We start from the raw sequence: 17,307 nt of genomic DNA on the forward strand, positions 1-17,307 counted from the left end.
TGCAGCAACACCTGCCGTGACCGCATGGGCCCGCTCATTACATATGCACGCCCATCCTCCCGCCCATCATCTCTCAGCGGTGAAGCCGGCGCTGACAGGTAGGCGGGATGATGGGTGGGGGGTGCGCGCATAATTAACAGCCGGCTCGCATGATCACCCCTGGCAACTACAGCCTGGAGTGATCATGTGCGGCTGTATTCACTGCCCCCATGCATCATTATAAGCGCGGGGTGCAGTGAATCAGTGTACTCACCCGTCACCGTGTGTGGAGCCGTCCCCCTGCAGCATTGCGATGTCTTCCTGTCTGTGCCGGTCAGCTGATCTGTGTAGAGAGCGGTGAGCACAGCAATGATGTCATCGCTGTGCGCGCCGCTAGTGTCTACACAGATCAGCTAACCGGCACAGACGGGAAGACATCGTGATGCTGCAGACAACGGTGACGGCTCCACTCAGCGGCGTTGCAGCTGAGACAAAGAGGAAGGTGATCGGTGCTGCAGGGAGTGAGGGAAGGTGAGTATAAACGTTTATTTTTTTTTCTGTGCCATAGGATACAGGCCATATACCAGGATGGGGGTATTTTATGAGCAGTATGGTGGTATATTATGAGCAGGATGGGGGTATATGAGCAGGATGGGGGGTATATAGCAGGATGGGGGTATATGAGCAGGATGGATGGGGGTATATGAGCAGGATGGGGGTATATGAGCAGGATGGATGGGGGTATATGAGCAGGATGGGGTATATGAGCAGGATGGGGGGTATATGAACAGGATGGATGGGGGTATATGAGCAAGATGGGGGTATATGAGCAGGATGGATGGGGGTATATGAGCAGGATGGGGGTATATGAGCAAGATCATATACAAGGCAGGAGGATCGTTACCAGAATGGGGTTCCTTAGTAGAGAATTTGGGGACATTACCCCCATAATAGTGTCAGCAGCAGATCCTCGCCCCATAACAGTGTGTCATGACCACATTTTTTAGTTAAAATTTTATTTTCTTATTTTCCTCCTCTAAAACCAGGGTGCGTCTTATGGTCCGGTGCGTCTTATAGTCCGAAAAATACGGTACTGTATTTCCTCTACTAGATTAGCCTATCTCCAGGCCAATAAAAAAAAAATCAGTTCTTGCCTGCAAATAAACTTTACCCTACATAGACCTGTGAGAATAATGATTATATAAGTATAATATAAATCTCTGGAGTTAGTGCAGGTTTCTGCAATTTGAGGAGCAAGTGAAGATCCCCATGGACTACAGCAAAAACTGTTAACTCTGAGTTTCCTGATTTGCTTCTTATATAACTCCCTGTGGAATTGCCATCTTATATATATATATACATGGGTTGGAACAGTGCCCTAGTTTCAGATTGGCAAATACAAACGTAGTATAGCGAGTGGCTTGGCAGCGTTCCCCTCTGTCTCCAGCGCTGTGTGACGCTGCAGTTGTGGATGCAGATTGGATGACATTATGACCTAGTCTCAGCTTCGAGACAGTTATCTGCCTATGTGCACTGAATACTTTTAGGTTTGCTTTTTCAGACGAGGAAATCATGATCCATCTCACGTTTCATGCTCTGCTTTTTTGCATAAAAGGCTTACATTGATAAAACTGTCTCATTTCACTCCTGGACGCAGACACATTTCACTGTTCTGAATTGGATAAACTTGAAGTCAGAAGTCTATATCATCACTTTCTGGAGTTGTACATTGTCACACAATTTACCGTCATGGGGCGGTGATTATTTGGGCTGAATACGATGAGTTATATACTTGAAGCTATAATAGTGCAGATATGTTCATATCCATAGTAAACAGATGTTTACATCTGTAGGACCAGATTCATTGTGGTATAGCAGATACAATTTGCAGAGTTCGTCCATACATTTTTTCACGATGAACTATCTCCGGCTTCATAAGCGCAAATTCCAATAATAGTCTATAATAAATTCTCAGTTTCACAACCTCTTTAAAGGGAACCTGTCACCAGAATTTTTGCTATTAAACTAAAAGAACCCCCTTCTGCAGCTCCTGGGCTGCATTCTAGAAAGGTTCCTCTTGCTACTGGCCCCCCTTTCAGACCTAAATAAACACTTTATAAAATCTTACCTTTTGGTATGCTAATGAGCTTTTCTGGCCACGGGGGTGGGCTGTATTGCGTCCGTTATTCTCCCTCCTGCTGCTGTTCGCCGTCCCCCAGTGTTGATTGATATAGATGAGGCCGCTGCCCTCATGTTACTCAGTGCCACTGGGCATGCGCGAGACTTCAGGAGCACTATCGCCGGACTGAGCACTGTTCAAATTGCGAGCGCCGGTGATCTTATTGCACAGGCGTGAGATTATGGGCGGATACTTGGATGACGCTGGTGATGACAATGTCATCACTAGCGTCATCCAAGTAGCCGCCCATAATATCGCGCATGCGCAGTGGCACTATCGCTGTACACTTTTCAAATTACGAGCGCCGGCGATCTTATTGCGCAGGCGAGAGATTATGGGCGGCTACTTGGATGACGCTGGTGATGACATTGTCTGTGATACTGTGAGCAATCTGTGTGGCCTAAATGCGCCACCATGTCCTGCAGAGTCTCCGGAATTGTCTCCCATTGAACACTTCTGGTATATCATTGGTCCGCAATTACAAATGGAGCTGTCAGCAGATCATACTCAATACTGAAGATATATTGAAGATATTTTGAATATGTTGTTTGCACTTTTCATCATTTGCATCATTGCGTCCTGTGATTTACATAACTGCAACTTTTCCTTCTTTGTATTGTAATTTCAATGTTGAGGACGGTATATTAAAAGAAGGCAGCGTGCAATTAATTTCTGGAAACTAATGCAGAGAACATTTAGTACAATCATTAATTTTCTGTGACATGAAAGTGACATTATATCCTGCGTCTACCTCTGCTCACGACTCTTTTTTTAATGTTCTTCAGCTTTCAGCTTACGGTGGAAATATTTGACTACATGGAGTGGGAGCTCAACCTCTTTCATACAGGTCAGTGATTCTTATGCTCCACGACTGATTCATGTAATTCTTATATGTTGCTGTTCCCTGCTGATTTACTGTAAGACTGAGACCCGTCATCCCAAGTATAAAAAGCGACCCTGCAGGAATGGCATTTATACGACGGACCTAACGATTACTCCACACAACCAGTGATTACACCCCGGTGCTTAATGGTATAGTGCATGTGGAACTGTATGTGTTCATACTTCTTATTTCCGTAGCGTCCATGTGTCTGTAGATGAGGTTGAGCTATATAGAAATGCATATTTTTAACAAGCTATATGAACTTGATTCATGGGACCACAGTTGGGGGTAGAACTTCTCAATGAGTCTAATTTCCGTTTTTACAGTTATTTAGGGTCTTTTATAGAGTTGCTACATTTTTTGATGCAGATCTGCTACCTAATGGATGAAGCTGCAGGTTTCAGACAGTTAAAACAATTGCACAACCTAAAAAAGAGGGAGAAGCTAATAAAATTATAATAGAAAAAATATAAATCTCTCTGCTATCAGAATTTAGTAACAGGCTTAGGTTCTGCGTCTCACTTTTCCTTGTGAAGACTCTGCTATTTTAATGTATTCCCTTTCCTTTGGGGAGGAGAGGATTAATGTCAGTATTCCCTATCAAGCAGTCTCATTACGATCTCAATTGTTTCCAGTTTGGACCACTCCCAGTCCCTTTACATAATCTTTACTACCAGCAGAGAGGGCCGGTTATTCTCATTCATTTGGATGCTTGGCCTTGAGGTGAAAGGAGCTGATTGAGCCCTCTTTTGAAGTTGCTTTGCTGGCTATAGTCTTGGTTCTGACTGCATCATTCGTTATTGTTTTCCCCTGGTCTGTCTCCATTCCCTGGTTTGATGTTTCAGTACAGCGGTCGGACCAGTGATCCTTACCTACCCACTCACTAGCCAGGATTATTGTAGGTTCACTCAGAATTTCAGGTTCCTGCTCGGCAACAGATAAAGAACCTGTATAGAGACTGGCTAATAGTGCAGGGTACAGTGGTAGGTAAGTGAAGGAGGTGTCCATCTTTCCTCTTACCAGTATCAGGGCCCTCCGTTGTTAATATGTCTCCGGTGTACCTCTTATTTGTCTTGGTAAAACCCCTGTTTTTTATGTTTTTTACCTCACGCCAGACCTTCCCTAAGTATGTATCATGACAAATGATCCCCCTTTACCTCTAACATGTGCATTTATAGTACAAGCCCCAACACAGATACACAAACCAGTACACAATGCTCTATTACATACAGCAAAAAAGACAGGAAACCTTGACATATACAGCCGGACAGAGGCCAATTTGGCCGTTGTCAGGATAATAGAGGTTGATAGATGCACTTAATGGCAACTGCAAAATGTAGCAGAAAAAAACCCCTAGACAGAGCAGTAATAATATCAGCAGCTACTGGAGCAGCAGACAAAGAATGAGTTGGGCTATACATCTGATATCCCGCACAAAGAAAGGCTAAAACGATTGTAACCCCTGCCTCTGAGCAGGTCCCCCCATCCTTTATGGCCCTTATCAGCTGATGTAGCTGCTGCCACTGTAATTGTGGCCATGTATCATATTCACAGCCTTCCGGAAAGCCATACATCTCAGTTCCTAAAAACACAGAAGGGTGCATTTACACAGAAGTGTGACCATTCCTTATATTTCTGTCATCTCATTTCCCTTACAGGCTTATTACTGTCCTTGTTCCCTTTTTTCAAGTATTTCAGATCCTGTAGCCATAACTATCCAGAGTAAAAGAACAAGTGAAAGCTTCTGACACATTTTCCATTATCCTAATAGACCTGTTTGTTAAATTTTTAAATTAAAAAACCCCCCATATAATTAAATGTTCATTTCCTGATGCTTTGTGAGAACTCACTGTGTTACGTTCCATGCATGTTATTTAAAAAGTGTATATTCTATGTGTAGAAACTTGGCAACTCTTAATAGTGCTTCCACTAGTCACTCCATTCAGGAGGTCCAAGAGGAAACCTTGCCTTCACCCTTTAAACCCCTATACAGATATCTGGACTTACACAAGGCCCTCTGGGTTATGTCTACGGAGTGTCTGCAGGCCGGTGAAGCAAGGGTTGTCTACCCAGGTCATAATTAGAGTAGGCAAATACTGGACTAAATCTGAAAACTGACCAAGTCAGGATATAGTCAAAACCAGGAGACTGAATTCAGAATCAGAGGCAAATAGAGGGTTACACCTGTCCAAGTCAGCAACCGGTATCAAAAAATAAATCAGGCAGCAAGATATCACCAGAACAGACCAAATTGCACTGATGACTAGCAGCTTACAACTAGCTGTTGGGGGTTTAAACTGGGTGTGGCTTCAAATAAGGCTTAAAAAGAGAATTAATAACAGCTGATAATACTCAGCAGTTGCACATAGATTTGCTTATTGGGTTATTGTTACATCACCACCGGAGTCCGCTTCAGCGACTTCTACTTCGATCACCAGGCGACGATGTGTTCCTGCCGTGGATAGTGCTGGTGATGGGAGAGGAGTCAATGCCAGCGGCGCTGGTGGGCGCAGGCTCCGCTCATCCACTAGGCTGGGTTTCCTTCGGATCTGACTGTAGGTGTCGTGTGTCTTCCAGCTGGTGTTACCATCATTCAGCTACAACCAATGGGAAGACACCACACCCATCTTATTTCCCCTCCTGTCTGCTGACCACTGCCAGAGATAGTTCTGAGTTCCTGGTTCCTGTTCCACCCTATTCTGTTTAGTGATTCTGGTGTTCTGAATTCTGCTTGTTCCTGACTACCTCTCCTGCCTGCTGTTTATGTACCTCGCTGCCTGATCCGGATTTGACCTCTGCTTTATTTTCTGATCACGTTCTTGCCTGCGTGACTCTGTCCCTGTTTTGCATTATCCAGTTCAACCCTGCCTGACTACTACTCTCATCGGACTACAGGTAGTGATCTCCAGGGCCCTGTGTAATTCCAAATCCCTGTATAGGGGTTAAAGGGTTTCTGGGTTCTGGGGGTCCTGCTTGGTGAGTGGCTTCCCTCTAGCCTGTCCATTACAGCCCGTCTGAGTCTGTGGATCCAGGCAGGCGTTACACTTATACCACAAGTCCCATCTATACAAATGTTTAACTGGACCATAACCGTGTAACTGCGCCTTCACCTAGGGAAAGAGGCAGAGTTCCAGGACAGGGTTCAGACACAGATGTAACAGTATTACAAAAATGTGATTATTGTAATTGTTTTGACACAGCTTTTTTTTTATTAACTCTGATATTTTTATTTCCTACTTTATTTTGATGTGCATAGATTATATATATTATATATATTATTATTATATATATTATTATAGATATTTTGATGTGCATATTTGTATATAATAGTTCATAATGCCTGTGAAAAATAAACAGTGGCTCACTATTGATGTTTCTGTCTTTAGCTTAATCCCCCACAGTCCCTGATGCCATAATTCTTAGTGAATTGATAAATACTAATGAATAACTGTCTGGACCTATGTGCAAGAACAGGGTACAGCCTCTTTGGGGTTTTTTTAGTAGCAAATGTGTAGTGGGTGATGAGCATAGACTACTGCATGTTGTGGCTCCATTTAGAAACATAGGTGGGAATAAGCATAGATCCTTATTAGTTATGGTGTCACTTTCTTGTGATGTCACTTCTTTCGATGTCTCACAAAAGCCAAAGAGGCTGCTTGGCTTTTTACAATTGTCATGTCTCCTGTAATTCTAGGCAATATTTGTATCTCAGAGTGTACAGTCCCATTGACAGTCCCATTGATCGCATCCATCCATATGTCATTAGTGTAGGTTAACATAGGGGAATTGTATATTCAGTCATGGCCTACCATTAGCAAAATAACTTGCATATATGTGAGTGGCCGAGAGAGCATAATCGACCGCAAGGTTTTAATAGTCCTTACGATTGTGCTTTGATCCTGTCAGCAAACTACAAACTGACTTCTACAGGAATCTGTATTCTATATACAATATATGGGGTCACTCTGTAACCTGTTAATGGGTTGCAGGGGAATTTGATTTCTTTATTGATTCCTATATTTGTCAATATACTAAATAATAATATTAGTAATAAAGCTCCAAGATGGAATTACCTGTTAAGTGTTGATTTTCTTCTTGTCTATGCATATGGTATAAATATTTTAAATGTTTATAATGCTATTTTGTTTATATCAGGGATGTCAAACTCAAATACACAGAGGGCAAAAGTTAAAAACTTGGACAAATTCGTGGCCAACCTAGTTACGGGCCCCATATAGTCCTCCATACAGAATAATGAGCCATATACAATCCTCCATACAGAATAATGGGCCCATTTATTCCTCTTTACAGAATAATGGGCCCCGCATATTCCTCCGTACAGAATAATGTGCCCCACATAGCCCTCCATACAAAATAATGGGCCCTATATAGCCCTCAATACAGAATTTTGGGCTCCAAATAGACCTCCATACAGAATAATGGGCCCCACATAGTTCTCTATATAGAATAATAGGCCCCACTTAGCCCTCCATACAGAATAATGGGCCCCACATAGTGCTCCAAACAGAATAATGGGCCCCACATAGCCCTCCATACAGAATAATGGGCCCCACATAGCCCTCCATACAGAATAATGGGCTCCACATAGTGCTCCATACAGAATAATGGGCCCCACATAGCCCTCCATACAGAATAATGGGCCCCACATAGCCCTCCATACAGAATAATGGGCTCCACATAGTGCTCCATACAGAATAATGGGCCCCACATAGCCCTTCATACAGAATAATGGACTCCACATAGTCCTCCATACAGAATAATGGACTCCACATAGCCCTCCATACAGAATAATGGGCCCCACATAGTGCTCCATACAGAATAATGGGCCCCACATAGTCCTCCAAACAGAATAATGGGCCCCACATAGCCCTCCATACAGAATAATGGGCCCCACATAGCCCTCCATACAGAATAATGGGCCCCACATAGCCATCCAAACAGAATAATGGGCCCTACGTAGCCCTCCATACAGAATAATGGGCCCCGCAAAGTTTTTCATACAGAATAAAAGGCCCACATAGTCCTCTATACAGAATAAAGGGCCCCATATAGTCCTTTATACAGAATAATGTGCTCCATATATAGAGCTCCAAACAAAATAATGTGCCACACATAGCCCTCCATACAGAATAATAGGCCCCACATAGACCTCCATACACTCCATGCAGAATAATGGGCCCCGTATAGTCTTCCATACAGAAAAATTGGCCCCATATAGTCCTCCATAAAGAATAATGGGCCCCACATAGCCCTCTCTACAGAATATTGGGCTCCTGGCATTGAGGGCCTACTAAAATCAACCTGTGGGCCAGAGTTTGACATATATGGCCTATATGATATAGCCATAATATCATGCCTTTTGTGAGTACACATACAGTATATAGCCATGGGTTAATTTCACATAGTTTTCTCATAGAGTTGGGAAATTAGTCATTTAGTCACTAGTCAAACACCCACTTCCTTTCTGTTGACCTGTACAGACTCTTAATGTGTCATAGGAAATAACACCATTGTGCCATTGCATAATAGTGTATGTTCTCACTGACTACAGCGTGTCAGGCCTTCAGCAGAAAAATGTAACATTTCTCTACGTGAGAACAAGACAGCGCTCTACAGCGTGGCTTTGACTTGTTTTCTTTTTTATTTAAATTTAGATCCCCCCTGAAAAGTGCACCCTTTAAAAAACAAAAAAACAAACCTCCAACCATATGACCAGATTTATAGCACTCAGGGTTTAAAGGGGGTGTTCCCTCCTCCAAGATCCTATCCCAATATATAATAGGTGTAATAATAATAATATTAGTAAATACCTCCAACTAGAAATGTACTATAGTTCTCCTGATATAGACATGTCTCTTACCTGATGTGCAGGGCATTGCAGCTTAGATATCCATGGTTATGACTACCAGGAACTAACTGGCTGTAACTATATGCGTGGTCATAACCATAGATACCTAAGGTCCTGCAATACCCTGCACATGAGGTAAGACACATGGTGAATCATAAAAACTATACTACATTTCTAATTAAAGATATTTGCTAATAATATTATTATTATTATTATTATTATTATTATTGTTACACCTACTACATATTAGGATAGGATCTTGGAGATGGGAATACCCCTTTAAATTAGAAAAATAGTTAGAATATTCGCACACGTTACAGACATTCTGCAACCAAATCTGCATCTCCTGGCAGTAAATACTCTTCTGCAAAAATGCGTGTCTATGCCGCGATTTGCTGCATTTTTTTACGTGTTTTTTTTTTCAAAAACACAAAGCATGGACATTCTGCAGATTTTTTCTGTACGGAAAAAATCCTGAAAGTGTGCACAATACTTCAGGATTCTCATAGACTTTGCTGGCCTAAGGATTTCCTTGCAGATTTGTGAAAGTCTGCAAGCAAAAACGCAACATTTGCATATAGCCTTAAGGGCGCTTTACACGCTACAATATATCTTACGATGTGCCGGCGGGGTCACGTCGTAAGTGACGCACATCCAGCATCGTAAGTATGATTGTAGTATGTAAAACCTCCGTGCAATTGCGAAAATCCATTCATCGCATGCACGTTGTTCATTTCTCAAAGATTGAATGTGCGGTTGTGCAATGTTCCCGAGGCAGCACACGTCGCAGTGTGTGACACCCTGGGAACATTGAACACAGCTTACCTCCGTCCGCGCCTCCCGCTGATAATGCGGAAGGAAGGAGGTGGGCGGGATATTTACGTCCCGCTCAGCTCCGCCTCTCCGCTTCTATTGGCCGGCTGCCACGTGACGTCACTGTGACGCCGCACGTCCCTCCCACTCAAGGAAGTGGATGTTCGCCGCCCACAGCGAGGTCGTATAGACGGGTAAGTGTGTGTGACAGCTTTTAATCGATTGTGCGGCATGGTCAAAAAATTGAACGTGTCGCACATACGATGGGGGTTGGTCACATCGCATACGATATCGTATGCGAAATTGAAAGGTGTAAAGCAGGCTTTAGGCTATGTGCCCATGGGAGCTTGCTCCTGCGAACTTTGCCGCGGGAAATCCCACAGATTTATCTTGATTTTCTAGATAAATCCGCAGGCTTCACCAAGTACAGACACTCCCCATGTTATCCTATGGAACATGGGGAGTGTCTGTGTCCATACTGTGGAATGTGTGGCTGCGGAGTATGCTGCGGATATCCTGCAGCTGCACATAACTGCATGTCAATTATTCCTGCGGGATTACCTGCGGAAATCCCGGCCTTCCACTATTGAGATAGAGGCCGGTAGTTCCGCAGGTTAATCGCATGAATATCCGCAGGTTTACCGCAACAATTCCACTGGAATCCCGCAGCTATGGATAGCTGCGGATTCTGGGGAGGTGCTGCGGGAAACCTGCGGCCGTACCTGCAGATATATCCACAGGTACGAGCTCCCGTGGGCACAAAGCCTTAAAGGGAAGCTGTCATCAGAAAATGACCCTTTGTCTCATGGTATGTGCACATTCAGATTGTTCTGTTGAAAGTACTGGATTATTGATGAGAAAACAGTGCTTAAAATCCAAACATTTTTTAGGCATTTTCTTAAATTGGAAAAATGCTGAAAGAATTAACACTGTAAATCTGAAAAATAAAAACGCTCTCAAAGTTGAGATATGCAAGGAAAACAAATAAGCAGCTTGTGCATGAGATTACAGAAATCTCATTTACTTTCCTAGTACCGTAAAACGCTGCAAAGACGTACAGAAAAACCACTGCAAAAAATGCAACATATGAACAAGGCAGAAATCAGGTTTTTGGGTTAAATGTATTTATTTTTCATGTTTTTGTTATTAGCTGGGTCTGTCCTTGTAATCCTACCTCTGATAATATGGAGCCTTGAGGTCAACTTCTCCTGAAAGTTCTTTTTAATAAGGATCATGATATGGAAAAAAAGAGCATTGTCAATGTAAAAAAATATATGTAACACAATACCTGATGTAAACAATAGGTCATTGTCTGATGACACACTGTCTTTACATATCACTATAGTTTTATAAGGATTATTCCAGAGATCAATATTAGAATATTAGTTGTATAATCGGCAGCTGTAAAATCTGGCATCATTTTAAGTTACCTCGTCTCATTTTTTGTGCAGTATACTTGAAAATCACCTGGCAAAGGTGAAAAAGGCAAGTTGATGATGTGTAGTAAAGGGAACCTGACTTCTGATACATCCTGCCCAAACCATACGCAGCATGTATCAGCCACTGGGTGCATTATCCAAGCCAGGTATGTGTGACTCTGAAATGCGTTTCAGAGAAAAAACAGTTTAATAGCTTCCGGGGACTGAGCCACACTGTAGACTATTCCGACAGGGTGTTCCTGGCGGCCTCTCCCCGCCCTCTGAAAGTGACTGACAGGTCTGTGCACATAGGGAGAAATCGCTCAGTCACTCTCAGCGCGAGGGGAATAGACTCCAGGGACCCGCCTATTCGACTAAACTACAGTCTACAGTGCACTTATTAAACTGCAGCGTATCAGTGTCATACATACCTTGCGGATATACACCCAGTGCCCGATACATGCTGCTCATGGTTCGGCAACATGTATCCACTATCTTGTTCCCTTTAAAGTTAATTTGTCAGGGTATCTTCTAATACAATTCTAAAGTTATCTTTAAATAGGGCGTAAGGAGACTTTTCAGTATCAGTACGTTTTATTGGTCTACCTTATCATGTTATCTTGTTGTAAGCTACATAGAATTCAGTGTGACCTAGTAACTTAGGGTACCGTCACACTTTAGCGACCAGCGATCCCACCAGCAATCTGACCCGTCAGGATCGCTGGTGTGTCGCTATATGGTCGCTAGTGAGCTGTCAATCAGGCAGATCTCACCAGCAACCAGTGACCAGCCCCCAGCGACGCGTGGAAGCGATGCTGCGCAAGGTAACTAAGGTAAATATCGGGTAACCAAGCGCTTGGTTACCCGATATTTACCTTGGTTACCAGCGCACACCGCTTAGCGCTGGCTCTCTGCACTCGTAGCCAGAGTACTCATCAGGTTAATAAGCAAACCGCTTTGCTTATTTGCCCTATGTGTACTCCGACTACATGTGCAGGGAGCCGGCACTGGCAGCCTGAGAGCGGCAGACGCTAGTAACCAAGGTAAATATCGGGTAACCAAGCAAAGCACTTTGCTTGGTTACCCGATATTTACCTTGGTTACAGCTTACCGCAGGCTGCCAGAAGCCGGCTCCTCGCTCCCTGCACATTCAGATCATTGCTCTCTCGCTGTCAAACACAGCGATGTGTGCTTCACAGCGGGAGAGCAACATCCAAAAAATGAACCAGAGCAGTATGTAATGAGCAGTGATTTCACAGCAGGGGCCAGATCACTGCTCAGTGTCACACACAGCGAGATCGCTGATGAGGTCACTGCTGCATCACAAAAAACGTGACTCAGCAGCGATCTCGCTATGTGAGAAGTACCCCTTAGTCAAGCATATGTAAATACAAACTGCATGTTCCCTGCTCCCTCCTCCCATCTCTCAGTGCTGCCATCAGTGAAAGTAAATCTGAACTTAATTTGCACTGCTTCCCCCACCCATACTCCCTCCCACCTCTCACCAGTGATAGTGAATGCACTGGGAGATAGCAGGGGAAGCAGTGAATATGCAAATTGTATTTACATACACTTGACTAGGGTGCAAGAGACACTGAATTTTAAGGAGCTTCTAGTAGGATAACAGGAGAAGCTATAACATACAACAATAAAAGTTACTGATCTTGAAAGTTCTCCTTAAGCCCTTAAGATAACATTAGTATTGTACTACAAAATCACTTCACAGATTCCCTTTAACTGGAAAATCAGACAATCACACCAACGGAACATTACACCCTTATGCACTCAGGATATTAAATGTATAAGGAGTACTTCTCACATAGCGAGATCACTAGCGAGATCGCTGCTGAGTCACAGGTTTTGTGACGTACCAGTGACCTCATCAGCGATCTCGCTGTGTATGACACTAAGCAGCGACCTGGCCCCTGCTGTGAAATCGCTGATCGTTACACACTGTTCTGGTTCATTTTTTGCTCGTTGGTCTCCCGCTGTGCAGCACACATCGCTGTTTTTGACAGTGGGAGACCAACGAGCACCGACTCCGTGTAAGCAGCGTACGCTGGTAACCAGGGTAAATATCGGGCAACTAAGCAATGCGCTTTGCTTGGTTACCCGATATTTACCCTGGTTACCAGCGTACACCGCTTAGCACTGGCTCACTGCACACGTAGCCAGGGTAAATATCGGGTAACTAAGCAAAGCGCTTTGCTTAGTAACCCGATGTGTACCCTGGCTACTTGTGCAGGGAGCCAGCGCTAAGCGGTGTATGCTGGCTGGTAACCAGGGTAAATATCGGGTAACCAAGCAAAGCGCTTTGCTTAGTTACCCGTTATTTACCCTGGTTGCCAAGCGCAGAGTCGCTGGTGGCTGGTGAGATCTGCCTGATTGACAGCTCACTAGCGACCCTGTAGCGACGCACCAGCGATCCTGAACAGGTCATATCGTGGTCAGAATCGCTGGTACGTCGTTTAGTGAGACGGTACCCTAAAGCACATAGAAATACGGTAGTGGTTTATGTGGGTAGTGTCTAATAAACAGAAGATTTTTTTTTACACTGCACACATTAAAACTAAAAGAAAAATAAACGAACACAGTAACAATATTTTTATTGTGTTCAATTATTTTTACATTAGTTTTAATGCATGCAATATTGTCCTTTTTAGATGGTTCTTGCATAGTTCCGGTCTGCGACACTGATGCATAGCACAAATATGGACTATAATACATTTGAAATTTTGTGATCTTTTCTTTTATTTGTTCATTTTGTTCACTTTTAAAACATTAAGTCATAATAAAAATGAAGCATAATCCTCTGTGCTAAATGCAAGCTTCCTCCTACACAAGCTTGTTTCAGCATGTGTTGTAAGTGATTGACATGTGCTGATTAAACAGCATTAAGTGCATTTGATTTGTTCCATTATTTCCTAATTAGACATTACATTTGATTAACAACTACTGTTTCATGTGTAGGTAGCAATACAGAAAAGAAGCATGTACAGTTATTAATTTAATCCAGTATGGTCAGTTCACAGCCCCGATTGTTGAAAAAAAAAAAAACTTTTTGATCTATGGCTTCCAAGGAATCTTGATTTTTGAAGTTTAGAGTTCATGCACACAGCAGACATAGGCAGGAGGAGCGTGTAAGATGATGTGGAGCTGTGCAGCCTTTATGCACCACTGCGGGGGCCCTTCAGACCCCATAGCAGTACCTTGAGGGTACAATATCACTATATATACAGGGAAAATTGAGTATGCCACAATATATATCCAGTCCGTTTAGGACATACTGCAACAGGAAAAAACTATGTTTCCATATAATATAAAGCACATGAAAGCAGCATAAGGGCCACATTCATTCCTGTTTTGGCTCCGTGCAAAACATAGTCGTAATCTATATATATAATTGCCTTATTCTGTCTGTCTGTCTGTCTTGCTCCAAAATTGTGTCCTTACCGTGACATGTCCTTATGGTGACAAACAGCGGATTGGCCGCTGGCCTCGACATGGCCCCGCCCCCCCGCACGGATTGGCCGCTCGCCTTGCCTCGGGTCCGCCCCCCCCCCCCGCACGGATTGGCCACTCGGCTTCACGGATTCGCCATGGCCCCGCCCCCCGCACAGATTGGCCGCTCGCCTCGGCTCCTCCCCCCGCACGGATTGGCCGCTCGCCTCGCCTCCGCCCCCCCCCCCCCCGCACGGATTGGCCGCTCGCCCAGGCTCCGCCCCCCCCACGGAATGGCCTCTCGCCCCGAGGTGAGCGCATCAAGGTCCTGCAGCGGCGGTACACACACCCACGTACACACATAAGAACAGACACACACACACACACATCAGATCACACTCACTCTCACACACACCTCACACACACATCAGATCGCATCCACATACTCACAACATCCCGTGATATCGCTTGGTTCTCGGCGGCGATACTGTGCAGTGACCTTCCAGGACCTGCCGGAGGATCACATGGCCGGAAGCATGTGGTATCTCTGGATGTTGTGATTGTGTCAGCTCGTATGTGCGATATCGTCAGTGTGTGTGTGTGTGTGTGTGAGTGTATGCGATCGGATGTGCGTGAGTGTGTTCTGATGTGTGAGTGTGTGTGTGTGAGTGTATGCGATCGGATCTGTGAGTGTCGGCAGAGGAGCACGGCGTGCAGCACAGCTGCTAGGACCGCACACCGGTGGGCACAGGGAGAAGTGGGGTGTGTGTGTGAGTGTATGCGATCAGATGTGTGCGTGTTTACTGTCTGATGTGTGACTGTGGAGCACGATGGGGGGTGCGCAGCATGGGGGATGGAGCACGATGGGGGGTGCGCAGCATGGGGGATGGAGCACGATGGGGAGTGCGCAGCATGGGGGATGGAGCACAATGGGGAGTGCGCAGCATGGGGGATGGAGCACGATGGGGGGTGCGCAGCATGGGGGATGGAGCACGATTGGGAGTGTGCAGCATGGGGGATGGAGCACGATGGGGGGTGCGCAGCATGAGGGATGGAGCACGATGGGGGGTGCGCAGCATGAGGGATGGAGCACGTTTGGGTGTGCGCAGCATGGGGGATGGAGCACGATGGGGAATGCGCAGCATGGGGGATGGAGCACGATGGGGAGTACGCAGCATGGGGGATGGAGCACAATCGGGAGTGGGGATGGAGCACGATGGGGGGTGCGCAGCATGGGGGATGGAGCACAATGGGGAGTGCGCAGCATGGGGGATGGAGCACGATGGGGGGTGCGCAGCATGGGGGATGGAGCACGATTGGGAGTGTGCAGCATGGGGGATGGAGCACGATGGGGGGTGCGCAGCATGAGGGATGGAGCACGATGGGGGGTGCGCAGCATGAGGGATGGAGCACGTTTGGGTGTGCGCAGCATGGGGGATGGAGCACGATGGGGAATGCGCAGCATGGGGGATGGAGCACGATGGGGAGTACGCAGCATGGGGGATGGAGCACAATGGGGAGTGGGGATGGAGCACGATGGGGGGTGCGCAGCATGGGGGATGGAGCACGATGGGGGGTGCACACCTCCCCCCAAAACACACACATACACACTGCCACACACGCACTGCACAACACACCACACACACACTGGGAACCACAAACACTGCCCTACACAGACACCCACACACACAGACAACGCCGCACACACACAACACCCAACACACAAACACCGCGGCACACACAAATATACGCACATACTGCACAACACACACATTGCACAAAACATACCTCCCCCAAAACACACACCCCACACCCACACAAACCGCGCAACACACATACACAACGATACAGACACACAGCGCTCCACAAATAACGACACACAACGCAACACACAAACACCGCTTTCACCCCCCGCCACACCCAGACAACACCCAGAACATGTACAGCCCCTACACAAACACTTGGTAACTACAGACAACAACATCTATATATATAACAAAAATCATACATTAACTACACAATACGTAAATTGTAGAATACCCGATGCGTAGAATCGGGCCACCTTCTAGTTAAGTTATATGTACGAATCGCTAAAGGCATGATATAAAACTTTTTTGTGTGATCACTGCTAGATAAATTGCTTTTAACTAAAAAGTCAGTGTTAGGAATGCAGTCTTACTATATATATATATATATATATATATAAAATGGGGGGAAAACCTTTTTCTGTCAGTAACAAAACCCTGGAGCGTTACAACCCATCATAACCACATGTGTTAGAGTAAATCAACATGTAAGGTTTGTTGGGTTTTACAATTGCAGATTTGCTTAAAGCACCACTACAGTGCTTTTTTTAAAAACATTTTACCGCTGGAGTGGTGCTTCCAATTCAAGTTCCCTGCCCCTATTCTCATACTTACCTGCCGCTATATTCTTCTTCTATCAACACTGTTCCCTTTGGTCTCCGATAGTTTGTGTTAGTGTTTCATGGAGCGTGCCGGAGGTCATTCTTCAATGCAAGTCTATGAGAGCCTCCTTCTGGCCTTGTTCTGTCCCTCATAGACTTGTATTGAGAACTTGTGATAGAACTTCTGTCCATTCAGAAGCTGTGGTTACAAGATGGCACCATGGGACCGGAGCAGCATCGGTAAAAATTTAACATGAGGGAGAGTGAGTATTTTACCAGGATCACACATCTTAGATGAAAATCAATACTCTAGCTCTG

The 17,307-nt window shown here is 45.0% G+C and overlaps 1 protein-coding gene across 1 annotated transcript in view; it reads left to right on the top strand.

Moving 5' to 3' along the window:
- The window catches only part of HIP1 (huntingtin interacting protein 1), a 269,760-nt gene that overhangs the window by 87,740 nt on the left and 164,713 nt on the right, over positions 1-17,307 (top strand). The window contains exon 7 of the mRNA XM_075335272.1: positions 2,944-3,005. Coding sequence (XP_075191387.1) covers positions 2,944-3,005 — 62 coding nt within the window. The remainder of the gene's footprint in view (positions 1-2,943; positions 3,006-17,307) is intronic.

This window comes from Anomaloglossus baeobatrachus, chromosome 2 (genome assembly GCF_048569485.1).
Source record: "Anomaloglossus baeobatrachus isolate aAnoBae1 chromosome 2, aAnoBae1.hap1, whole genome shotgun sequence".
Classification (NCBI taxonomy): domain Eukaryota; kingdom Metazoa; phylum Chordata; class Amphibia; order Anura; family Aromobatidae; genus Anomaloglossus; species Anomaloglossus baeobatrachus.